The 26343-nt window shown below is 42.4% G+C and overlaps 2 protein-coding genes across 5 annotated transcripts in view; one reads left to right on the forward strand and one right to left on the reverse strand.

The window, feature by feature from the left end:
• The window catches only part of RHBDD3 (rhomboid domain containing 3), a 62218-nt gene extending 61401 nt beyond the window's left edge, over window positions 1-817 (reverse strand). The window contains exon 1 of the mRNA XM_073630575.1: window positions 101-817. The gene's annotated coding sequence lies outside the window, so the exon portion shown is untranslated. The remainder of the gene's footprint in view (window positions 1-100) is intronic.
• On the forward strand, window positions 233-26343 carry EWSR1 (EWS RNA binding protein 1). Of its 4 annotated transcripts, none has more exons than XM_073630510.1 (17): window positions 233-338; window positions 9542-9578; window positions 9699-9750; window positions 10675-10801; window positions 12579-12762; window positions 12858-13025; window positions 13505-13797; window positions 14703-14877; window positions 17566-17600; window positions 18274-18306; window positions 19749-19867; window positions 20999-21128; window positions 22304-22426; window positions 22537-22675; window positions 22783-22880; window positions 25430-25673; window positions 25754-26343. In XM_073630510.1, the coding sequence occupies exons 1-17, from the start codon at window positions 326-328 to the stop codon at window positions 25791-25793; spliced, it is 2010 nt and encodes a 669-aa protein (XP_073486611.1). In that variant the 5' UTR covers window positions 233-325; the 3' UTR covers window positions 25794-26343. The 4 variants fall into 4 exon arrangements, with proteins under 4 accessions (XP_073486611.1, XP_073486629.1, XP_073486601.1 ...); XM_073630500.1 differs by having other exon boundaries at window positions 238-338; window positions 17563-17600; XM_073630528.1 differs by lacking the exon at window positions 12858-13025.

Raw genomic sequence — 26343 nt, forward strand, 5'->3', positions numbered from 1 at the left:
CTTGCCCCTCACTGTGTCTCCCTGTAACTGTACCCTCCAACGGATCACACCACTACCGCCCATACAGGGGGGCGAAATATTATACACCCGTGTCAAATACCTTCTCGTAGCTTCTCTCGTCTCTTGCAAAAGCCCGTTCACCATCCACGCAGAATTGGACGCAAATATACCCTGCCTGGTATTTCTTTTGAATGTGACGCAAAGGCAGGTCCCCGGATCCTCCCCCCCGTGCCCAAACTGAAAGTGGTACAGTCCTGCCGATGAGTACCGCGCTTGCGCGGAATACTTCCCTTACACGGACGTTGAAACGGCGAGGGCACACAAAATGGCTTCCACCGGTGAGTAGTAGCGGGTTTTGCTCGCGTGATGGAATATTGCTGACTGGGCGAGCTGCGCGTCCGACGTTCTATTTCAAGCGGCCTTTGGTCTGTTGGCGGGGCCGTTGTCTCGTAGTCGGTAGAGCACGGCCTGGGCGGGTTCGGTTTGTACGTTGTAGGCCTCAACCAGGCACGTCCCGCCTGGGTACACGAGGCGCCAAGCCGTATTGGCAATGGAGAACCAGGCCAGCGACCCCCCGCCAGCGTTTATATCGGTGCCGGCAGTTCCTGGCTTTCTGGGTGGGTGTGTTCTTTTCACTGCCAAGTCTCCCGCTCCTCAGTGTGGCGGGTCTGTATTTATGTGTATGTATGGGGTGGGCAGCGGCCTAGTGACCAGCTCCTCGGTGTGGCGGCCTGTATCTGTGGTCCCTAGTGACCAGCTCCGCTTCTCCCGCTCAGTGTGGCGGCCTGTATCTATGTGTATGTATGGGGTGGGCAGCGGCCTAGTGATCAGCTCAGCTTCCGGCCGCCCTTTAGCTCTGTGCGGCCTGTATGGCGGCAGAAGCCTCATCGCTGGGGAGGATTAGAAGGGCCCATGGACCTCGTATACACCATGGTGTACTCTGATTAGATGCGCATCGTTTTATGACTAGGGATATTGTGCAGCACATATAATCTCTGCATGCTATGTAATACACATTGCAGGCGAGAGATGCACCTTACTAAAGTCCGTTGTATGTGGTGCATGTGGCATTATTATTAATAATCAGGATTTATATAGTGCCATCAGTTTGCGCAGCGCTTTACAACATGGGGGCAGACCGTACAATTCAATACAGGAGGGATCTTAGAGCTTACAATCTAGAAGGCATGATCTAGGGCAGTGTTTCTCAACTCCAGTCCTCAAGGCGCCCCAACAGGTCATGTTTTCATGTTTTCCATTATTTGCACAGGTGATTTTATCAGTTTTACTGCCTTAGTGATTACAGCCGTTTCATCTGAGGGAAATCCTGAAAACATGACCTGTTGGGGCGCCTTGAGGACTGGTGTTGAGAAACACTGATCTAGGGAAAGGGATGGTGATAATTCTGTATGAACGCACAAGCAATCAGTTACATTGTAGCATGCCAATCTTTAGATATGATGGGTGCATTTCCTTCTTATGCTCCTCCCTTTTTTTTTTTTTTTCCTGGTGACCCAGCAGCCATGAAGTCGTTTTCAAAAGAACAGGCACATTTGCGGTTACTGAATTGAGACAAACCCTTTACCACTGACCTGGGGTGCTTACAATGATCAGCTTTTTTTTTTTTTTTTTCTATATAAAGCCCTTATCTTAAAGCGGAGTTCCACCCTAAAGTGGAACTCCCGCTCATCAGATTCCTCCTCCCCCCCCCCCCCCGATGCCTCAATTGGCACCTTTCAGGGGGGAGGTGGGTGCAGATACCTGTATAATACGGGTATCTGCACCCACTTCCGGGAATAGCTAGCCGCATATGCCCACAACACAACGGGGACCAGTGTAGACGCGCAGCGCAACTCGTACATGCGCGGTAGGGACCCGGGAAGTGAAGCTGCAACGCTTCACTTCCTGATTCCCTGACTGAGGATGGCGGTGGGGGCAGCCGAGAGACGATTGATCGGCTTTGGCTGCCGACATCGCTGGACCCTGGGACAGGTAAGTGTCCCTTTATTAAAAGTCAGCAGCTGCAGTATTTGTAGCTGCTGGCATTTAATATTTTTTGTTTAAGATGGAGCTCCGCTTTAAAGAAGTAAACCCTGATGTGTTTTACTTCCTCGTTTGCTCCCTGCAAATTAAAAGCATAATGGGCTAGTATGCATTGCATACTAGCCCTTTATGTGCCACTTACCTGCTAAAGAATCCAGCGATGTCCCCTGTGTAGGCAGCGTCTGTCTTCTGACCCCTCTTCCTTCCGGGCCGTGGACTACGGCTCTGTGATTCGCGGGGAGCCGCGTGACATCACTCCCGTGCATGCGCACGGGAGCAGTGATTAGCAGCACAGGCCAGGGAAGAAACTGCACTTAGTTTTGTTTCTTTCCCGCTCATGCGCTGTTGGAATTTTCAGTAGACTACAAGTGAAATATCTCCTAAACGGTGCAAGTTTAAGAGATATTTCCACTACCTATAGGTACGCCTTATTCTAGTCCAAAAAGTGGGTTTACAACCACTTTAGAGCGAGGAGGACTCTTTGCTGTAACTGGTTATAAAGTATTAGCTGAAGTTTGGATTCAATTTATTAGCACATCTAAAGCCTTGTTACATAGTTCCCACCTCATCCCCTTTAAACCAGAACACATATGAATCACACAGGTTCTGAGGCTAGTTTACTACAGATAAGGCACCAAGTGAGTTTACTACATTAATCAGCCACAGAACCTGTAATTCATGTGTTTGGTTTTAAAGGGATGAGGTGGTAACCCTACTTGTACACACAATGAGAATATTGGGCAAACTCTCATCTGTGTGTGTGTGGGGGGGGGGGATCCCATACTAGTTTCAAAGCAAAAATGAAGGTTATAAAAATTCTCTTATAGCAGAATACAACTTTGGAAGTGTTTTTATTGGAATGTATTCTGTTTCCGAGCATGCGTGGTCTTGGCAGACTGCTGTAGCGATTAAATGAAAATCGTACAATCTTATTGTACAAGAAGTTTGTCCCCTCAGATAATTTCAGAGGAACTGTAGCTCATGAAAGCATGTAACAATCAGTTTTTCTGACTATAGCTTTGAAAGTGGTATTTTTCATTAGATTTTCTGATCATGTTTACTAGGCATTACTCTGCTAGTTGATGTAACACTCCCCCAAAGCTAAGGTGCCTCCTGTGCTCATTCATTCAGAGTAGGGGCATTCTAATACAAGAGGTGGCTAGATCACCAGGTGAGAGGTGGGAGCCACCCAAAAAATGCAGCCACCACATCTAATTGGTAAGTTGCAATATAATAACTTTTTAGCTGGATGTACTCCATACCAGCATTTTCCAGGTTGTTTTTTTTTTTTTTTTTTTGTGAAGGAACTCATGAAATAACTTCCCAGGTGTAGGGGGTACCTCTGCTTAATCATCGTATCTACAACTCACTGCTCATTAGTGTTATGGTTGGTCAGAAGAATGTTCCTTACATTTGTGGTCATTGATAACACCACCCATACTGCCTCCCCACCTTTACCATTAAAAAATATTTGTGAAAGTGGTTGCTTCTGAGACAGAAATTTAGTATTTATGGTACCCTTAGCAACCACTGGAGGAACCCTAGGTTTCCACAGAACCCTGGTTTATTAAAGGCTTCTTGCTACAATCTGAATGTACAATCTCATTTGGATTTGCCAAAATTGTAAAACGGGTCATGCCTAAAGAGTGGGATTGGCTTTGTCACTTTTAGCTTGGTAAAAAGCAACTTGCATGCAAGGCAGTGCTTCATCTCATTCACTTGGTTTTGGAGAAAGTTCCCTTTTCAAAAGTTTAACAGATTTGCTTTTAGTAAATAAACCCAATGTGTTCAGTTTGTATCAAATCAAACAGGTCCTTGAGCTATGTAGTTCATGGTAAAACTAAGAGCCGGTTTACACAGGGGCAACACAACTTGCAAGCAGACTGAGGCAACTTTCAAAACGACTTCTGTATAGAAGTCAAAGCAAGTCGCCCCAAAAGTAGTACAGGAACCTTTTTCTAAGTCGGAGCGGCTTGAGTCGCTCCTATTAGACCAGTTCCGTAGTACACAACGGGAAGCGACTTGTCAAGCAGCTAAGTCGCCCCTGTGTGAACCGGGGCTAAAGGTGCTCATACTATGAGATCCTGTAGTGTCAAAGAAGTGTGTGTGTGTGTGTGTGTGGTTTTTTTTTTTTTTTTTTTTAAGAATCATATTTGCCTAGCTCAGTGGTTCTCAACTCCTGTCCTCAGGACCCACTAACAGACCAGGTTTGCAAGATAAGAGAGATAGATACATCCCAGGTGATATTTGCTGCTCTGTGATTGCAGTATTCTAGTCTGCATCTCCCCAAGGTAATGCTTAAAGTATGGCCTGTTAGTGGGTGCTGAGGACCGGAGTTGTGAACCACTGGCCTAGCTGGATGCAGCACAGTGTTAATTTTAGTCTTAGGACTAAAATGGCATTTTAGTTTTAGTCCCATTTTAGTATTCTGCAATTGTTAGTTGTATTTAGTCGACTAAATCTCCAGTACATTTTTAGTCGACTAAAGCGTAGGACATTTCAGTATTTGCAATTTAGTTGTAGTCCTAGTCTTTTCACTAAAATGGCTTTTAGTTTTAGTCGTATTTTAGTCATCTCAATTGTGTTAGTCGTATTTTAGTTGACTAAAATAGTATTCATTTAGTCAACTAAAATGTTTTATTCATTTTAGTCGACTAAAATGTGTTAGTCGACTAAGGTAACACTGCAGCATCTATCTAATGCTGTAGCTATCCCCCGGCACCTTTAACACTGAGAACCAAGACACTGCCGATTGCTCGATTCTCACAGCTCCCTGACCAAAGAGCTGGTGATGTTGGCTCACTGGAGCGCTGGGCTGTGGAAGGGGCGGGGGTGGCCTGCTCAGGCTCTGTGTGGTGAATCCTGACTCCATTGTTTTGATCTTGCCAGAGGCTGAACTGGCTCTGTGAAGTCAGCCAGCTTCAGCCCGCTGTCTGCTGAAAATGGGTCACAGGAGTGAAAAATCAACTGCGCTTCTGAGATCCACCAGAGAAGTACAGCCAAACAAGCTCTGGCTGTACTTCTCATTTTAGGGCTCTTGTATACAGCTTTATCAGTACAGCACTTTTTTTTATTTTTTTTTCTGAGCACAGAAGTGGGCCACACACTGAACATTCTGTAAAGATGAGTAACTTGTGCCATATTCAAATCTCTAAAATCAAAGAATCTTTGGGGGAATTCATGAGCTACATGGTGATTACAATGTTGAGGCACATCACCTAAAGTGTTGTGTTTGCACCAATGTATGTGCTGGTCCGACAGCTTTATGAATGTGTCTACCCTGAAGCAGGAGTGTCTACCCTAGACACTTCTTCCTCAGGTCACTCTCACCCTCTGGCCATTCATTCTTTAAATGGTTGGTTCACCTTTTCAGAAAAAGCTGCTCCCAATCTGAATGATCTTGAATTTGTCTTGTTTATGAAGATCCCCACTCATTTACTTCCTTTGAATTCTGCGGCATGTGTTCACTATACCCTGAGTTGGTACTGCTGTGTTGCACATTTCAGAGCTTGCCTTATGAACTACAGAGGTGCCGAGAAGTGTAGCCAGCACATGGCTTGCTGTGCAGGCAGCAAGAGACCATGGGATATGTAGTCCTTAGAAATTGAAACAGCAAAGCATGTTGGGAACCTAGGAAGTTGAAGGATGATTTCCGATGTTATCTTCCATGACGACAACTTGTAGGAGAGGGAACACACGATCTGCTTAGAAGAAAAAACCCTTCAAGCCCCCAGGTCCTGAGTTCTGTTTCCTCCAGGCAGATAAGACCCATCCCCTGTTTTTCTATCAGGCCTTCACACTATGTGCAGGGGCTTTGAGTGTGGTCATTCCTTTAGAAAGATGGGGTTCTTATGGTATGACCTCCACTCGGGCATTCTGTTTTTAAAAAAAAAAAAAAAAAAACTTTATGGTGTCTGCTGTAAACGGCATCGCCCGGCCTGGGGAGTTATTGCCTGGAGCAAGTAAACATGCCTGTGGAACTGGAAGTTTGGGCAAGCTTATATTGGTTTGTTAAATATACTTTTTTTTGTATTACAATGCTGATGTTACGATTTGAAACTGCATGCTGTTACTAGAGAACTCCTTAAAGTGATATTAAACCCCAAACCAAAAATGTAACTTATTGCAGCTTAACAATCAGATGTAGTGTTTTTTTTTTTTTTTTTTCCCCTGGTGATCTGGCCATGAACACCTCCTGTCTTGGGCCATATGCACACTGGGCATGTGCCTGGCTCTCCCAAATGCTTTTCTATTGGCAGGATAGAAGCATCAAGAGCGCTTAGACGCGTGAAGTGCTTGATTTTTCATTGGACAGAATTCTGGCCATTGAAGTGAGTTGGTGCTAAACATGCCTAGAGTAAAGCCTTTTTCTGCCAAATGCTGCTTTTCCTAAAGTGCTGGCAGTGGGAGCCACAATGGATGTCGGGGATTGTAGTTCATTCAGACACACACAGCTGTCTGAATTACACGACTTTTTAAACAGTGACAGCTAGTACAGGGAACTTCTCCACGTACTGCTGCCACAGGGAGGGGGGCAGCAGATGGTGGCTGCAGCACTAGGAACATGTACTATGTTACCAAAGGTGCACTTCTCCTTTAAGGAGCGCAGATGCCTTTGGACAGCAGCATTGTCAAACTGGTGGGAGGGTTAGTTGTTAGCAGATTTAGATACACTAACAAATTGAAGCCAAACTCCAGCAACCATTTTGTTTTTGGGATATAAATTTTAAGGGAATAACATCTGATAATTGTAATCTCCCTATCAATGTTAAATCGTTTGTCTCAACCCTCAACTGCTACATCTACAGGACAGCTTGTTCAGGTGAAACACTTATTGGCCTGATCACCAGAACATTATATATTTTCTGAAAGCACAGGCCCTGTAGAATAAAAAGATGAGTTGCAAATTTTTGTTTCACGTAATATTTGTGCAACTGTTTTTCAAATGCTAATTTTCTGTGAAAAATTCAATATGAATTTTAGTGCAAAATCACACAATATAATATCCTTGAGGTTGCATAGAGTAAATGGATACCTAACATTCCATGTTTTAGATTTGTGTGTGCCCGTGATATCGCCAAAAATGACGGTGCCCGAAAATCGCAATAGGTGACGCTTTAAAAGCCAATTTAGCTAATTAAATTAGAGTTAACTAGGAGCTCTTGTGCTTCAATTATTAGTCTCACTCTGACGTTCGCAGCGATATGTCACATGAGTGGTGCGACTGCAGTTTACATGTACGCACCCTGGGCTTGCGTTTCCGCAGGTGTGTGGGGCAACGGGTTTTCTTTTTTTTTTTTTTTTTTTAATTTACTTTTTATTTTGTGTGATTGCTATCACAAGGGGTTAATAAACCCCTATGGAAGGGGTAGGCAACCTCAGCCCTCCAGCTGTGGTGAAACTAAATGTCCCATGAGACACTGCAAGACCCTGACAATCACAGGTATGACTCCTAGAGGCAGAGGCATGATGGGGATTTGTGGTTTCAAAACAGCTGGCGTGCCGTGGTTGCCTACCCCTGCCCTATGTGATGGCTTTGGGCAGGCGACCCCAATGTCTCCCCTGCCCTTCACACCATCTAACCAAGCACAGATCAACTTGGTTGGATGTGCCCTGGCTGTACTGGCCAGGAAAGTGTGCATATGAAACCGGAAGTGACATAACTTTGTTTGCAGGTGAGATTGAGGCATGGATTTGCCTCGGTCTCAGTGACCTCTCCCCCAGCCAGCAGCTGTGTTCCTGGGTGTCGGCAAGCATGAGACAGCCTGGGAACCATGGGAGGAAGGCAGGCTGCCAGGGCGGGGGTCTGACTCTAACGTAAATGGCTTTTCACAGGGGATAGAAGACTTTAGTGACTATTCTGGCTTTCGCTTTCAACTGGGAGAAGTCCAGTTTTTTCCCTCTTGATCAGGCAGCCATTCAGGCAATCATCAGTTTAAAGCTCCAAGCAGTAATACAGCTGCCTTTACACTTGTATAACTTGTGTCCCCCGACTTCCCAGCTGGAACAGTATTTAACAATGAATGGATTTCATGGGAAGAGTTAACGTAATCAAATATGAGCGATTTTACCAAAACTACTTTGTAGTAACTAATGTCCCCTTTTAACAGATTGTTATCTGTTGGCAACTTCTCTGTCAGTAATGGGCTACATCCCTCCCCTTCTAATGCATATACTACCAAAGCTGCTATATTATCCTTGGAAACATTACTTAATATTTATAGGCATCTGCCCCCTACAAAGGCACTACTGTGCTAAACACTACCCTTGGTTTCTTAAAATATTGACATGCTTCATGGTCCACCTCGCCGAATAATCCTTTGGTTTAATCAACCTCTTCCTGAATTGCTTGCCATTCCTGTTTCAGAGATGGTCATCCCAAAGTGTTGCGTACCTGTCATTCATTCACTACTCAAGCCTTTTCAGAAATTGTGGGAAGAATTTGGCCACCCTATCTTCATATTTATGATCAACTTCAGCATGCTATCCCGCTTTACATTAGCCCTCTTGAAAAATTGGGGAGACTTGATGCAACTAAATTGCTTTCTGCATATTCTACAACTATGGTCTAACCCCAGATTCCCCCTATTGCTCAAAATATATGGTGTCCCCCTCCCCAGGCCTACACCTTGCCAACTGGTGTAAAGACCTATAAGAGCTCAGTGATTGCTTCTAAAGACGGAAAAATTCAATTGAAGATATTTCACCAAAGCCATCTTGTGTCTGCCCGGCTACATCAAATGGGCTTGTGCTTAACTTCAGGACTGCTTTCGAGGCTGTGGTGCTATTGCTGACATCATACACCACTTTTGGTCTTGCCATTCAAACAAACATTCTAGTTGGATGTCAATAGCTTTTTTTTTTTTTTCTTTGTTTGTGTTGGGTCTTCCCCATATCACACTATAAGAATTGCTTGTTTGGTGATCTTTCCATGTCTAAATATGCTAAGTGTTTGTTTTCACGTGAAAAAAAAATTGTTTTGGAAAGGGCTGTCTATCCTTTTACTAAACTGGCTACAATTGAATGAGTTTTTTGTATAAGCTTACCTTTGAACATGGGAATAAACTGCTACTGTTTGACAAAATATGGTATAAATGGATTTCCAGTCGCACTGACCTCTGGATCCAGGATATTAGCATTGCTTTATTTCTGATTATATACTGTAGACTTTCTACCTTTGCTCTGTTGTACACACTGTACTTGTGATAAATATCTTTAAAAAAAGTGATTCACTTCAAAAATGTTGGGTCTAATCACTTGTCTTAAATGGTTCACATGTTACCAATTCTGCCAGGTGTATGTAAACTAATGAGCACACCTGCAGTTTAAAAATGCTGCAAATTTTTTCAATCCTCAGCTGGCTGTTTACTGGAGATGTCTGTAGGTACCAAGCCATGCTTCTTAATCCTCATCAGCTTAACTTATTTATTATTATTATTATTTATTTTTCCCCTGGGTTGGCAATTCACATTTTAACATGTTTCTATTTCTCTTGTAGATTATAGCACCTATAGCCAGGCTGGTGCCCAGCAGAGGTAGGTGTTTGCTTTTATGATGGTCATTATTTTTGTTAAAGCATATTGGGGCAGGGGGGATATCTATTGTGTGCTTTTTATATCTTTCTATACATTTAATGCTTTTTACTTGTTCTTCAGCTACAGTGCTTATTCTGCCCAGCCAGCTCAAGGATACACACAGCCTGCTCAGGTATTGATTCTCTAAAAAGTGAGGCATTTATGCATGTAGTAAAATGGTGGGCCTTATCAGGACAAGTATAGTGTATTTTCAGCAAGCATGTGTGGAGGAGGGGTGGGGGATTTAGGCTTCATGTACACTAGCAGCTCTTAAAGATGAGTTTTAGGAGCTTTTGTCGTTTTGATAAAGGGGACGAGGGGAAACAAAAAACCTTAAAGTGATTTTCAAAGGTTCGTGTGGTGTTTGTTACAAAAAATGGAGGGTTTTGCACAGTGGCCCTGATCCTCCTTTTTTCTGGGGTCCCTTGGCTTCACTCCTGGCTCCTCTTCTCAAGTGCCCCCACGAAGAGCTGCTTTCCATGGGGGCAAACATGTGTGCGTGCTCCCCGAGTCCTGCTGCTGCGTCCATTGACAGCAGGACTCAGCCCCGCCCCCTGACTCCTGCATCTTTGGATTTGATAGCAGCGAAAGCCAATGGCTCCTGCTGCTATCTATACAATGAGAACCCGAGACTGCGGCTGGAGCTGCTGTGCTCGTCGCTGAAACGCTCGGGTAAGAAAAAGGGGGGCAGCTGCAGCCCAGGTTTCTTATGGTAGCTTTTTTTGTTTATGAAATTGTTTTTTAAATGTAACAGTTGCCCTTGGTGATCAAACAGACTGCATCTCCCACATAGAGAAATTACTGGCTTGTAGCATTGATCCAAAACTAGTCCTGGAAGACCTCCTGAGACTTGCAAGTTAAGTTTCTCTACCTCATAAGTTTATATATCTAATTGAGAATCTTTGACACAGGTGGGGCAATTAATCTTGCATTCCCATTTCATTCTCCAATCTTTCACAAAGCTTTTATAGACAAAGTCCATACAGTTTGAGCTTTAAATATTTTTAACATGGTTAACAGATGTCTTCAATATCACTCTTCTGCTCCTTTTTTTCAGGCAACCTATGGACAACAGAGTTATGGCACTTATGGGCAACCTACTGATGCCAGTTACACACAGGCACAAACCACTGCCACTTATGGTCAGTCAGCCTATGCTACTGCTTATGCACAGCCTCCTGCTGGTAAGATTGACTGATTTATTATAATATGCTAATTGTTTGTGAAACCTGACTGCATTAAAAGGGTAATTTTATCTGGTGGCTCTAGATCAGCGGTTCAACTCATGTCCTCTGGGCCCACTAACAGGCCAGGCTTTAAGTATTACCTTGGAGATGCAGACTAGAATACTGCTATCACTGAGCAGCAAATATCACCTGTGATGTATTATCTTGCAAACCTGGCCTGTTGGTGGGTACTGAGGACTGGAATTGAGAACCACTGCTCTAGATCGTGTGTGTGCATTGTAACCCATTAAATGGTTGGACTGCTTTGTTCACGATTGGGGAATGTGATTAGAAGGCTTGGGTAGCAGCAAACCTTGCAGTGTAACAATCTGGCCCCGTGAAAGCACAAACACTCCCTGCTGCTGCAGCCTTGGCATTGTCTATAAGCATTACAAGCTGATGGCTTTTAGTTGGGAGTGATCAAGCAGCTATTCCATAGCTAAAGAAAAAAATCCCAAATGGTTTGTTGCATTACTAGTTTGCATATCTGTGCTCCGTTTATCTTCAGTGGAGGAGACACGTGACCATAAATGCATGCATTTGGCACCAGCTTATGAAAACCGTGATTACATTGCACGTTGCATATCACCACACGCCAGAGCAGTAATTCTAGAGTGCTTTCACACTGGTGCAGTGTACTTGCAGGTTACCTGTGCTTTGCTATGGACTTCTATTACATTGGGCGGCTTTGGTGTATTTCCTAAAAGCACAGGAAAAGTCCTGCGTGCAGTCTGTGACAAGCCCAGATAATTTGCACAACCTGCAGGTACACTACGCTGAGCATGTGGTCTTGGAAAATCGTTCTGAAGCAGTGTGAAAGCACCCCTATGGTTAGCATTAAATGACCTGTAAAGGCTTTTAAAGCTTCAACATTGAATGTGTACTGTCAGTTTGTCACGTTTCACAGGTTGGTGCAAGTTTAAGGTTTGATGTGCTGGGTATCCATCTACTCGGCATATCTTTTATCTTCTAAAAAAAAATAGTTAATGGTTGAGACTTTGTGGCATAAATGAAACTACCACAGTTTTCTCCAGGGTCTGATTTTAGAAAATGAGGGTGTGACCTAATCTTTAGACCTAAAATATGCAATTTAACACGTGTGTAAAATTACTCTGGCAGCTAAAACTCCAAAACAAGCTGCAGATAAACCCTAAACATCTTGCTACTCATTTGGCATCATTCCTCACTGTATACAGTGCAAGTAAATCATTATTGTGCGAATCTGCTACCAAGATTCTTACCTGAAGGGATCCTGCCAGTAACTGCACTCCTGTTGCAGGCTGAAACTAAGCCACTGGTTTGCGATTAGCTGCAGTGATTTTTCTCTTCTGATCTCTCAAATACACTGACTTGGTGGGTTTTATTTCAAGCTCCTCTTACAGGTATCCCTCCATTCAGGCTAAATCTTTATTGCTCCTTATCAGTCCTTGGATATGGTGGCTACCCTAGTTTTTCTTTAAGCTACTTGCACTTGGTGATTCTAGCAGGAACAGACTTCTATCCTAGGGTTACTATGCTCACTCACCATTTGTATATCTATATACATACCTACCCCTTTCCTCTAAAAGATCAGGGGGAGATGTGTTGTAGTGCACAGAGCTGTAAACTATGTTAACTGCAACAATGTGTGTACAGGAAGGTATAACCACTTACGCCATAGTCCTTTTAAAAAAAGCACATGACTGTACAATGACAACTTCTATTTATTTTCTTTCCTTTTCCTGGAATTTTTCAGGCTATACTGCTCCAGCAGCACCCCAGGCCTATAGCCAGCCTATACAAGGATACGGAACAGGTTATGACAGCAGTACTGCAACTACCGCCACTACCCAGGCTTCATATGCTGCTCCCACTGCTTATGGTGCCCAGCCAGCATACCCTTCCTATGGACAGCAACCTGCAACCACTGCTCCAGCAAGGTAATGAATGATGTCTACAGTCATTTATTGCAGAAAAGCTTTAAGTCATATTGCTTTCGGTCTTTGCGTTACATATATGGGTTTTTTCTATTAAGACCTCAAGATGGAAGCAAGCCAGCAGATACAAGCCAACCTCCACCAAGTACAGCCACGTATGCACAGCCCAGCGTGGGCTACAGTCAAAGCAGCTACAGCTATCCCCAGGTCCCAGCCAGCTACCCTATGCAACAAGTGACTGCGCCACCATCTTACCCACCAACTAGGTACAAAGAATATGTATATATTTTTGGCAGTTACCAGCCTTTGCTCTCATTATTTTTTTTTTTTTTTTCCTGCTGACCTATGGGGCTTTTGGAGCATGGAAAGAACGACCTGTTGGCTCCAGGCTTCCTGTCCCCAAGGACAGCATTAGGCCGAGCCCCAGCAGTCACATGCTTCTACCTAATAGCAACTGGTATTTCCATTGCTTCCAGCAGCTGATCAAAGCGGTGGGGGAGTATAGGCTTCTGGGGGACAAGGGCTTGGAGCATACCTATTTTGCTCTTTACCAGGGATGTTGAAATCACATAGCTGCACTTCCATATTTTTATAGTTGTATGACATAAGTTGGTGGCCGTGAAAAGGTTAGACAGCCTGCAGGGGAAGTTACGGGGTTGCTTTACGGGCAAAAAGTCTTTGAATATTGCTGGTGTATTTTGAGATTTGGTTCTTGTACTAATCTAATTTTATTTTTTTCCCCAAGTTATTCCACATCTCAGCCTTCCAGTTATGAGCAGAGTTCCTATTCCCAGCCAAGCTCTTACACACAACAGAGCAGCTATGGGCAGCAGAGTTCCTACTCGCAGCCGAGTAGCTATGGCCAACCAAGCAGTTACGGGCAACAAGGTGGTTATGGCCAACAGAGCAGTTACCAGCAGCAACAGCAGCAGCCACCTCAACAACCACCTCCTACAAGCTATCCACCACCTTCGTCCTCTTATGGCAGCCAACCACCCAGCCAGTATGGGCAGCAGAGCAGTGGCTATAGCCAGCAAAGTGAGTAAATGGTGCAAAAGTAGTAATATTTCCATTTTGAAGTCTCCCATTACACTGAGTGCTGTTATAGTTTTGGCATTTTATGGTGTGCATTTATCTAGATGACAAACTAGATTATGCCAAAACCACTGACTTTCACTGCTGAGTGATTACTTGCCAGGTTTTCTTTTTACAACAAAAAGTGATGCCATGTCCAATCAAAGTAAGCCCTTTTGACCACTGAATTGATCAGGTGTTTTAGGATGACCAATGATTGAAGTAGTTTTTCCCAGCTCTTATGAGCCAATTTACTAAAAATGTATTCTATTTGGAAACTCTAGAGGCTGATTTATGGATAATGAAGTCGAGCTCCTTTACCAAATTAAATACATAGCAGTTGATTGACAATTCAGTTTTAGGCCTCATGCACACTGGAAGTTATAATAACATTATAAAAACGCCAGTAGTTTTTAAATGTTTGAGGGTTTTTTTTTTAAGTTGGTGGGTTTTTTATTGTTTTTTTTTTTTAAAATGGATTTAAAGCATTAAATGCTGGTAAGCGTTTATCAGCGCTAGTGTTTTTACAGCTGAAAAACGTCTCTCTGAACCCACTAGTTTTGGGTTTAGTTACTGCTCAAAAACGCCACTGCCCAAAACTGCTAACGGCCTATGTGTGCATGGACACATAGGATAACATGATGGAGAATTTAATGACTGTAGAAAATGTCTACAGCCAAAAACAGCTGCTGTAAAAATAAACGTCCAGTGTGCATGAGGCCTTAACTGTAAAATTCTGCACATGGAACTCCTGCACTGCGATATGACAAGCTTTATATTAACCAATTTGTACCAGTCTCTATCCTTCATACATTTGTTCCATATAAACACTAAATTGTATTTTTTTTTCTTTTTTGTTGGCTGTTTAGGTAGTTATCGTCAAGACCACCCAAATAAAGGCTCTTATGGGCAGGAACCCCACCAAGGTTATTCTGGTCCTGAAGGCCGCAACTCTGGAGGCTCGGATTCCCGCGGTAGGGGCCGGGGCATGTATGACCGAGGTGGCATGAACCGTGGCGGTAGGGGAGGCCGTGGAGGCATGGGGTAAGAACAAAGCTACTATTTAAGGATTAACCTTTACATCCCTCTAGATGGAGTCATCCTAATGATTTGAAAACAAGCATCTGAGTGTAGCAGACAAGATTTTTATTTTTTAATGGGCTTGCAAAGCCTGAAAGTCTTTAGTGGTAGAGTGAACCTTTTTTTTTTTTTTTTTTTTTTTTTATCTTTGGTATTGAAGTTGCTTCCTTTTTTGATAGAAGGCAACTGCCCAAACAAAACTGTTCTGTTTTGTCTATCCAATAGCAAATTGGTCACTGGTAACTTGTCTGGCGTTGCAGGTTACTCACATTGCTGGACATCCAGCAGGTTATGACACAGGACTGCTTTTATAAAATAGTTTGTCTTAGTCCACTGCGAAGCTTTGGTTTCTATTCTAACTGCCAAGCATTAAGACGTCCGTAACATTGGCCTTTTTTCTTTGCAAGCTCTACTCTAATTTTATTCAATCCTTGCCTCCTGTTCAATCTTTCGGATCCTTAAATTGCATTTTGGAACAGTGTGTGTACTTGGGCCCCAGTGTGCTGTTCTGAACAGTCACATAAGGAAGGGTCGATAATAAAATCGTAGTGGTTATTGCTTATTAATGGCTTTGTTTTTTTACCTTTCAGAGCAGCACTATTAGGGGTATCTGGGTTTACAGGTCATTTGTTTGGGAGGCTTTGACATGAGTGTCTCTCATCCCTTACACTTCAGTAATTGTAGAAAGTGGGTTTCTGTAAGTATACATGTTTTCATGTAAAGCTGCACAGAGCTCTGCAGCCCTATTGGCCTTTTTGATCCATTCATTGTCTGTTTTTTTTTTTTTTTTTTTTACTGTTCTAAACTAAGGCCATATTGTACTACATTGTCTGTGCAGCTTGTGTTAATGAATTCACTTGTGGAGCCAGTTAAGAGGTCATTCAGTGCCTCCACTTTTTATTTTTTTCTTAAAACACTTATGCGTTAATGGTTTATATTAAACTGCCTGTAGCTAAAACCTCTGAAAAGCCTTCCTGCATAGACTTTGTCGTGGGTTTTTTTTTGTTTTCTTTAGAAAACCTATTTTCTTAACAGATTTTCGTGCAAATTTTTTAAACCGGTTTATTAGTCTTGTTGTAGTTTGACATCACAAATCCTTAGTGGGCTTAACTTTAGAATGTAAATATATGCATGGATTTATAATTTGGCCTGTTAGGTGCAAGCAGAAAGTATGTAGTCTGTATAACTTATCCAGTGTGGGCAGGTTTTTCAGAGATGCCACAAGGTAGGTAATGTTTGGCTCAAGTGAATACTACATGAATGCTTTTCCTTAATTTTTTTTTTGGATGTTTTATTATTGGTTGTACATGAAAATCCCTTATTTTAACATGCTTTGTCAAATTTATATGCCACAGGTTACAAAGTGAGAGCGTTGTATACACTTCAGTTCTATAAATTACTCTCAGCCGGCAGCATAATGAAAAGTGGGACTCGGTGTCTAAATGGAGAGGAGAATTTGCTAATTTTTCAGGCCTAAATATAAAAGTGTTCTGTAATTTGTAACTTTTAGACTAAAATGTAACCAAAATGGTTCGCTGTAATTTGTCTAGTTTACAATTTTTGTAACTTTGTATGGTGTTTTTAAGAGCTGAAAGCTACAGTGATAATTGTAATTTAAAGATGCAGATATGAGTATTAAAGGTGCAATGCTTCTACAGTGATATTTTTGCCCCAATTTTTACTTGTTGCCCAAAAACTACTTGACATTAAATGGAACCTGACAGGATAGAAGTATGGAATCGGTGACCTTATGAATGGCATTATCCAGAGTTGATCTTGTCCTAAACTACATGGGTTGACCTGGAACAGGAATGTGCCTATTAGGTGTTGGAATATTTCAAATGCACTTGCTTTTTGTGGGTTAGTTGCAAGCCAGGTAATGATGCAAGCTGGAGAATTCTGGGTGATGCGCCTTCAGAAATTCTGCAGCTCATGTATTTCTATTCTGGCAGATTTCTTTAGTAACCTTAAGCCCCTTTTAATCAGGTTTTTTTGCATAGTCATGACGTTCTATACCCTAGTTTGTATAAAAGCTTAGATGGACACAAGCATCTCAAAACCCCAACTTATTGCCAAACAATGTTGCATGCATTACATGTTTGACGACCTCCTTCATATTTTAAGAATATTGTCTTACACCTTGTGCAAGTTGAAGAAAACAATTAGGGTGGGTAATAAAATGCACTACTGCATTGTGGTTCTTTAGATTTACATTATGGCTCTGCTGGTTTATGAAGGAGGATGTTGTACATGCTTTAATGCTGCTGAGTGTAATTTAAACAATGTGTCCTTCTGAATTAGTAGTTTTGGTTCTCAACACATGCTGTGTGTTTAATTTGCAGGGTTCACATTTTACAGCAGTAGAATCTGTAAATTGTGAGATGAGCATTGCACGCTTAATACAGACACTTGAGTTTTTTTTGAGCCCACTTAGCAGAAAGGTCTGTTTTTAGATACTGAAATGTTTAGGCTGAATCTTGAATCAAATACAAACATACTTGAAGATTAGTGCCGCGCTGAGACAGATGCTTTGTATGGACATGTTAAGCCACTGCCGGCTCTGTACCCTTGAACCCCCTTCGAGGCCCAGAATGCTTTATGGCTCTTTAAAGGGAAAAGGCCTTCATTTCTTCACCTTTATTCTCCCAGCAGCGGTGGAGATCGAGCTGGCTTCAGTAAGCCTGGTGGTAAGTTTTTGAGTATTACAAATGGGTAGTGTAACACTGAACAGTTTTTTTCCCCCTTTCCCTTTTTTTGATTTTTTTTTTTTTTGTATTTTTTGCATTTTATTTTTACTTTGGTCACACCTAAACATGGTGTAAAAGTTACTGTGTGTGCGAAAGTTTAAGGGTCTGGCCGGCATTAAGGGTATACATGGTTATTTGGTTACACAAAATGAAGACAAAATCCCAAGCAAATCCAGACATGTGTAATTTGGGGAAGTGTTGTATTCACTGATTTTTATTTTTTTATTGCACAAACTTATGTGCAAAAGCTTATGTGCACTTGGGTACACAAAGGTTTACATTTGGTTGGTCATAAGTGTCCCTGCCCCCTCAAAAGCCTGGCCTTTTACTGCTACAATACATCTATATTGTAGCAGTAAATGCTTTATACAAAGTTTTTTTTTTTTTTTTTTTTTGTTTTTTTTTTTGTTTTTTGCCACCCAACCCCCCCATATGACTTAAAGAATTTTATGAAGCACACATCTATCAAAACTGGTTCTCATGCCCCTGTTCTGTGTGCCTTTTGAACCCCCATTTTTTTATGGTGTTATTTTGTAGATTTTGGATGTTAATGATTGTTGCACAGGTGATCTATTTTAGTTAATAACTTCTTTTTGTACTTTTTGATTCTCAGGACTCCTGGATGATGGTCCTGAACCTGACTTCGGTATGTATTGCTAAGATATTGGTTGTATGTCATGACAAACTGTGATGCTTGCTGTAGTGGTACGATCTTCATATTCCTGAAAGGACAGTCCTTTAATCTGTAAGTTGTCAAAGATTCTGCAGCAGGATTTTCCAGCCTTAGACCCCTTTCACACTGGGGCATTTTTAGCGCTGAAAAGCACCTCTCAAGCCATGCCCAAGTGCTTTCAAACAGGCGGTGCGCTTGCAGGACAGGAAAGTCCTGCAAGCAGCATCTTTGGAGTGGTGTGGGAGCAGTGTATACACCGCCCCTGCATATTGAATTGAATGGGCCGAAGCACCACAAAACGGGCGCTATTAACCCTTGGCTGCTAGCAGGGGTTAAAAGCACCCCGCTAGTGGCCGAAAAGTACCGCTATACTTTAGAACAGTGGTAAAGATCTGCTAAAACTAGTAGTGCTTTACTGCTAACGGACCTGCCATCCCAGTGTAAAAAGTCTTAAAGTGACAGGTTTATTTTTTAAAAAAGGCTATACTTGCCTGCTCTGTGCAGTGGTTTTGTACAAAACAGCCTTTTTTTTCCCCCCAGCCAGCATTCCTGGCTCCTCTTCAGCCATGCCCCCAGTAGCAAGCCACTTGCAGTGGTGCGTGTTCGCTCCTGATCCCCCGCTCTGTGTCCATAAGACGCCTAACCGCAGCCCTGCTCACTTGCTATGATTGAGTGGCAGGAGCCAATGACTCCTGCCGCTGTCTTATCAAATGAATGGGAGAAGCTCAGCTCTTAAGCACATCGCTGGATCGAGAGGGAGCTAAAGTTAGTTTTGGGGGAGGGGGACTGCACTTTTTTGTTTAAAAAAAAAAAAATGGCATACTTCCACTGTGCAGTTCGTTTTGCAGAGTGGCCCCGATCCTCTACTTCTGGGGTCCCCTGGTGGCGCTGGTAGCTCCTCCCCCGCATCACATAAACCCACCCTCCCAGGAGAAGCGCTCTCCCAGGGGTGGTTACCTTGCAGGCGCGCTCCCGAGTCCAGCATTTGCGTCCATAGATGCAGAATGCTGGACTCGGCCCCGCCCCCACGTTATTGGATTTGATTGACAGCAGTGGGAGTCAATGGCTGCACTGCTATCAATCTAATCAAAGGCCGAGACAACGGGTGGAGGGGAAGAGTGTCTCTGGCGTGGGAATTACGACACTGAGTAAAACTGGATGCATTAATGTGGAAAAACACAAGGGTTTACAACCCCTATAAGGTCTTGTGTAAATGGGGGAAAATGCTGGTTTTAGCTTTCCTTTTGAGCTCTTCAGAGGTACTTTGACCAACTAGGCTTTGTTTTTCTTTCCTGATTTGAGGATAAAAGCAGTTTAGATGTGAATAAATGTCCTTACTGTCTTGGGGGTTTCTTTTCTTTAATGCAAATTACTGATGCGTTTTTTTTTTTTTTTTTTTTTTTTTGTCATTTTAGCACCCCCTATGGAACCAGAAGAGGAACCGGAGAACACTACTATTTACGTGCAGGGTCTAAATGAAAATGTGACTGTTGAAGAGTTGGTGGAGTTCTTTAAAAACTGTGGGGAGGCCAAGGTGGGTGATGCCCAAGTATACTGAATGTTTACTGTATACTGGTTTCCTGTTTGGGCAGTTCTTACTCTTGATTACCTTTTTATAAGCCACAACGCTTTCTATACCTCTCTAAATTAGTTTGCCTTTGTTACTGAGCCTTTATAGCGAAGACCTGCAACCAAGAGTTTCTTTATGATCCAAGTTTCACTGGCTGTACAGGGACAATTGTCAGGGATTCGTGATAAAACGCATAGCAAGGTCTTGGTAACAAAGTGATGGCTAAGGTAATGGCTGTCATGGAATGTTTGGCTTTTTTTTTTTTTTTTTCCCCCCTAGTACTGGTATTGAGTGTCCAAAGACTATTATATTTACGTAAACTGAAACTTTACTCCCATTTTGTTGGTATACTGTCCTATTTAAGGGTGAACTAACCTTATTGTCCATTGAGAAATGCAGCTTGATAAGCACCCCCTAGTGGTCTGCTGTCTGTAGGAGGAATGGACATGAAGCGCACAAAGTTGAAGGCCAGCCCCTTTGAGGCTATAACTCTTCCCATCTACCCAATTTTGCTTAGTGTCAATAGAAAGTTTGTTTTCTACTACATTTTAACAGCATTGCAAATTTTTAACACCTACTTGTAGATTCAGGATGGATAGTTGAAATCCTGAAAATCTCCCCAGCTAGCCAGTGAGCGCAGTGGTGTGTGTTTAAAGTTTTAACTTAACAATGTTAAGATGGAAGCTGGTTGCTATGCACAGTTGCTCCAGATTCTTTCCAATATGCTTTCATTAAGTGTTGTACAGGACATGAGCAACACATTCATAAATCATGCGTTATAGGCTTATACCTTCAGGTAATTACACTGGAAATCTTTTGTGAGCACCCCCTTCAACTCACATCCCAAGTATTTGCTGTTATACAACACCCCATTTATTTTTTTTTCCCCACCTTTTTCTATAATTTTGTTGTAGTTGTAACTCATGGATCTAAATTTTGCAGTTTTCCTTTTGAAATCTGCTTGCCTTTATTGCAAGTGGTATGTAGGAGGCTTTTGTTATAGAGAATTGTGATCATACCCAATTTATAGCAAAGCATAAAATTTTTGTGGTGTTTTAGCATGAGATTAACTCATAAATGTCTTATCTTTCATAGATCAACAAAAGAACTGGGCAGCCCCTAGTGAACATTTTTACGGACAAGGAAACTGGAAAACCAAAGGGTGATGGAACGTTTTCATTTGAAGACATGCCTTCAGCTAAAAGTGCTGTGGAACTATTTGACGGTAAATGTTTATTTGTAAAACCTTAAGTTATGGAAAACTGCGAAGGTAGGTTTATTTTATTGCAGAAGAGACATTGCATGTCTCTTCTGCAATAAACGGCCTGCTTAGTTCTGTTTTTAGATGTTTATGCTTTAGTTCAAGTTGGAAGCTTAAACTTTGTTGGAAACGGCTTATCTATGCTTTTTTTTTTTTTTTTTTTTTTTTTTCCCCTCCTCTCTAACTTAATGAGGCATGAAAACTGTTTAACCACTTGCCGACCAGCCGCCATCAATCTACTGGGGCAGGTCGGCTCATTCTCGCAAATCGCCGAAGGTGTACATTGGCTCCTCCTTTTTTTTTTTTTTTTTTTTAGAGCTATAGCAGGCGCCCGCTGTGTGGTGGGGGACCCGATGTGCACCATCGCAGGAGAGCCAGAACAGGGAGAGATCTGCTGTTCCTAGTGATTAGGAACAGCGATCTCTCCAGTCGGTCCCATCCCCCCCAGTTAGAAACTCCCCAGGGAACACATTTAACCCCTTCCCTGCCAGTGACCTTTACACTGTAAAAAAAAAAACAGGTGATCAAATACTACAAACTCTATTTGTGGGGAAAAACTGGATGTCAATTTTGTTTAGGTACAGCGTTGCACAACCATGCAATTGTCAAAGCAACACGGTGCCATATTGCAAAAAATGGCCTGGTCATTAAGGGGGAAAATCTTCCAGTCTGTGTGGTCAACCACTTGCTTACAGGGCCAAAACAATTGCTCTAGTGCTTTAAAAAAAGTCCTTGTTTACATTGGGCCAGGAGTGATGACCTGCTATGATCCTCCTAGGCAATAGAGATGAGCGGAGACTATCTTTCCTCTGCTCACATCTGACAAGCAAACTCCGGATAGGTTTTCGGGCTTCCCAATCCACCAGGTAAGGCCGAAAACCACCGGGAAGCAGTGGATTCCACTCCTGGGACTAATTTTTATTTTTTTTAATCCGAGAATCGCCGGCTGGAAAAACAATACCGGGGTTATGTCATATTGCTGCAGTCATACACTCGTACACACCACACATTTTTTGATTGCTTTAGCCCCTTTGCATAAAATGGATTTCACTTCAAAATTCCATTACAAGAGACCATTTTTTTTTTCAAAGTATCGCATAAACAAAATCTGATTTATGTTCTGTTTTTGATTGGTACAGGAAAAGAATTTCAAGGAAATAAATTGAAAGTCTCTTTGGCTCGTAAGAAGGCTCCAACTAGCATGAGAGGTGGATTATTGCCGCGTGATGGTCGTGGGGGTCAACCCCCACTCCTTAGGGGAGGTAGGTGTTTTTGTGTAATCAAAGATTTTACGTGTATTTCCCTGTATGGTAACTTTGTCTTGCAAGTATTCAGCAGTGACTGACCAGTTTAATACATTTTCAAATTTCAGGTCCCATGCCAAGAATGATGGGCAGAGGAGGGGACCGTGGTGGATTTATGCGAGGAGGGCCTCGTGGTGGTCCGCGTGGCAGCCCTGTCAGTGGGCCCAATGTGCAGCACAGAGCTGGAGACTGGCAGTGTCCAAACCCGTATGTATCGTAGGCCAACTCTAATAATGCTTGAATGGTTATAAGTTGGGAATGTAAGGATTTTTCTTCTTCTGGAGTTGTTAATGGGCTTTTATTTTTGTTTTCAGCGGTTGTGGTAATCAGAACTTTGCCTGGCGAACAGAGTGTAATCAGTGTAAGGCTCCAAAACCTGAAGGCTTCATTCCTCCTCCATTCCCACCCCAAGGTAACTTCCTTTACTGTACTGAATAGCTTTGAATCTGTTCCTAACAGCGTGACTTGAAATAATTTTGAACCCTTGCTCATGTCTGAAATATGGAATCATGCTAAAGTGTATGGGGGGGGTTTATTACGCTTGATCAATTCTAAATGCCTTGCCAGCCATGTGATCACATGCCAGAGCATTAGTCACAGGGTCTCTGACATCACTTTTCAGACACAGCTGCATGACTGCTTTGCCTGATAATTGGTTCTGAAAGTTTTTGACAGATGTCACCAGCACTGACATCAGAAGGGGTATTGATTTAGTTTTGCCCAGTTTAGGTTTTCTAGTGTTCAGTAGCGCTTACATATAACACAGAGCTGAAATTCTGAAGTGTTTTAGACTCAGCACTAACAGCCATTATGTTACAATTAGTGTTTTCCTGTTTCCTCCTGTGAAAACCTGGCTTTAGCTGATAAGATCCCTGAATCATGTCATGGGCTCTCTGCCAGTGCATGTGTGTTTTGTAACTTAGCATTGGTAAATCTGGGTATTGAACACTTTTTCTAGGCAAACGGTTTTGATTCAAATCGTGATTGTATTATATTTCTTTTGATGGTATGTTTGGAAAGCTGTGTAAAAAAGCAGTACAGCGCATAATAAAAAAATAGAAACTACATAAAACTAGCCTAAACGAAAAGAGTCCATAATCTCCTCCTTTTTTAAGACAGTGAGATGAGAAAAATTTCAGCAGATACTCCAGTGATAAAAGTGACATCCATAAAAGGTGAGTGACTGTAGTGAGAGACCTCCACCATCGGTAACACAAGCCGCTCACCTCAGCAGATGGGCCCCTGAGTAAATCAGTCAGGTCTAAAACAGCGGTTCCCACAACGGATAATAACAGCAGGATCAAATGCAATGTCAGATCGAATGCCTGTATCTTGTTAGCTTGCAGTAGTCACAATGGATACATATGAGAGTAAAAGAGATCTGGCCTTGACGCCAAGACAAAGCTATTTATCTTCAGACAAAGCTATTTATCTTCATACTTTACAGGTAATGGAGGTTTCTCTGTACCAGCAGGGTCCTGTGTTATGTGAGTGACAGAAATGTCATCATAGTCCTCCTCCCAGCAGTCCTTTCAGAAAGTTAGTCTTCTGGACTTTGCAAGCTGCAGCTGGGGAATCAAAGCGACCTTCGTCTCCCACACTGGGAGGACTATGATGACATTTGTCACTCACACAAGATACCGGCATTCGATCTGACATCATTGCATTTGATCCTGCTGTTATTATCCGGACCCTGCTGAGGTGAGCGGCTTGTGTTACCGATGGTGGAGGTCTCTCACTACAGTCACTCACCTTTTATGGATGTCACTTTTATCACTGGAGTATCTGCTGAAATTTTACTCATCTCACTGTCTTAAAAAGGAGATTATGGACTCTTTTTGTTTATGCTAGTTTTATGTAGATTTTGTTATGCGCTGTACTGCTTTTTACACAGAATTTTTGGGGATTTGATCATTTGACCCTCAGTATTCTAGCTGCTGTATTAGGTTTTCTCTTTTTTGCGCTGGTTTTATTTTACTATGTTTAGAAAGCTGGTTTAACTCTCATGCAGTCTTGAGGCTGGGTTCACATTGATGCGGCCACAGTTCCCAACAGGGGGTCCAGTGCATCCCTGTACGCCAATTCAGGTGCGAATCGGGTCTGAATTTTTACCTGAATTCACACCTGAAACAGTTAGACTCACCGAACCCTTTTCCCATGTGGACCACGGCCACCCCAGAGGTGTAAACCGGCTCCATTGAGAGCTGGTCATGTGATTGGGTGCGGGTTTCCCTGAATCCAATTTGTATCAGTGTAAACCCAGCCTAAAGCTGAATAAAGCCTTATAGGGAAAAGCTACATGGGCAATTTCAAATTGCTTGCTGCTGAAAAGTTAATCTATTTACTGGCCATTACATTGTTAAAACAAGACTATAGTTGCTCAGTCATGCTTGTAAATATAGTGAGTGAAATAAATGCTAAAATTTTGCGATTGACTGGTGAAAAATGGCTCCCTGAGGAGTATGGTACACACATGGCATGGCGGTGATCAATCTGAAATAACTGTACTGTTGTGAGATCATGAAAGATTGCTTGCTACTATGTTCTATTTGTGTAGGTAACTCCTTAAAGCTCCAAGCAGGAAAATAAATACCCTTGCTTACCCCCATACTTTATAAGACAAATGTTTAAGTCTGGGGATGAGGAATACAGTTGTAATATTTGCTTTCTAGAATCGGCTTGCGCGCTTCATCTGTGAACCCTTCTCGTGACCAGTTTGTAAAGAGATCTGTTGCCACTCCTGAAAACTTTAGTTGCACAAATGGGAACTGCTCCTTACCTCCTGTGTTGCTCTAACCTACAGTTGTGCTTGCTAGCAAGATTGACTATGTATCACTACATAACTGTCTGTCTTAATAGTGCTGCTAAAAACTCAGTGAATGCATATGGCTTATATTTAACTCAGTTTAGCTTGTTCTACCTTCCAACCATATTTTTAATTTTCCCCCTTCCCTCCATCAGGTAATGAAAGAGGTAGAGGCGGTCCTGGCATGAGGGGAGGCAGAGGTTTGATGGATCGTGGTGGCCCTGGTATGTTTAGAGGTGGACGAGGAGGAGACAGGGGAGGCTTTAGAGGTCGGGGAATGGATCGAGGATTTGGTGGAGGAAGGAGAGGTGGACCACCTGGTCCCCCAGGACCTCTCTTGGAGCCAATGGGAGGAAGAGGTGGTGGTGGAAGACGTGGTGGCCCTGGCAAGATGGACAAGTAAGCAATTTTTTAGAATACTTTTACAAACTCCCACTCTTCCCCGGATCATCTAATAATACTGGTTTTCTTTTATCCAGGGGTGACCATCGCCAGGAGCGCAGGGAGAGACCCTACTAAAAGTTGAAAGCCTCCTTTACTCAAGATTTATTTTTTAAGCCAGAAATGTTTTAAATTTATAATTCCATATTTATAATGCTAGCATGGAGTTCCTCCATTGTTACATTATGACTATTCTTTGTCTGTACCTTTAGTATTCACAACTTGTGGAGATATTAAAATGAAAATTTAACGGTAGTACCAATGTTTGTTTTGTTTGTTTTTTTTTTTTTTTTTTTTTTTTATTAAGAATCCAACATTTTTTTGCAGGCTCTTCAGTGTGTAAGTTGTAAACAAGGTTTTGCTGAAGTGGTTTTGTCAGCACTTAGCATTGTGGTAAAATATGGCTGGAGGGAGTGTGCCCATGAAGATCTATTGTACTTTCTAAGCTTGTTCTAATGTGTTGGGCCTTTTTTGCGGGTCTCTTCATTTGCAGTTTGAGTCTAACAAGGTCAGTGATCTTGTTTTAATATTTCCTGCAAGGTGACTGAAGAGAAGTCATGAATGTTTTATATTCTAACCTGTACAAGTTTTGTTGACATCCACATTACAATAAAAACCTGCAAACCAA

The sequence above is a fragment of the Aquarana catesbeiana genome, linkage group LG01 (genome assembly GCF_042186555.1).
Source record: "Aquarana catesbeiana isolate 2022-GZ linkage group LG01, ASM4218655v1, whole genome shotgun sequence".
Lineage (NCBI taxonomy): Eukaryota > Metazoa > Chordata > Amphibia > Anura > Ranidae > Aquarana > Aquarana catesbeiana.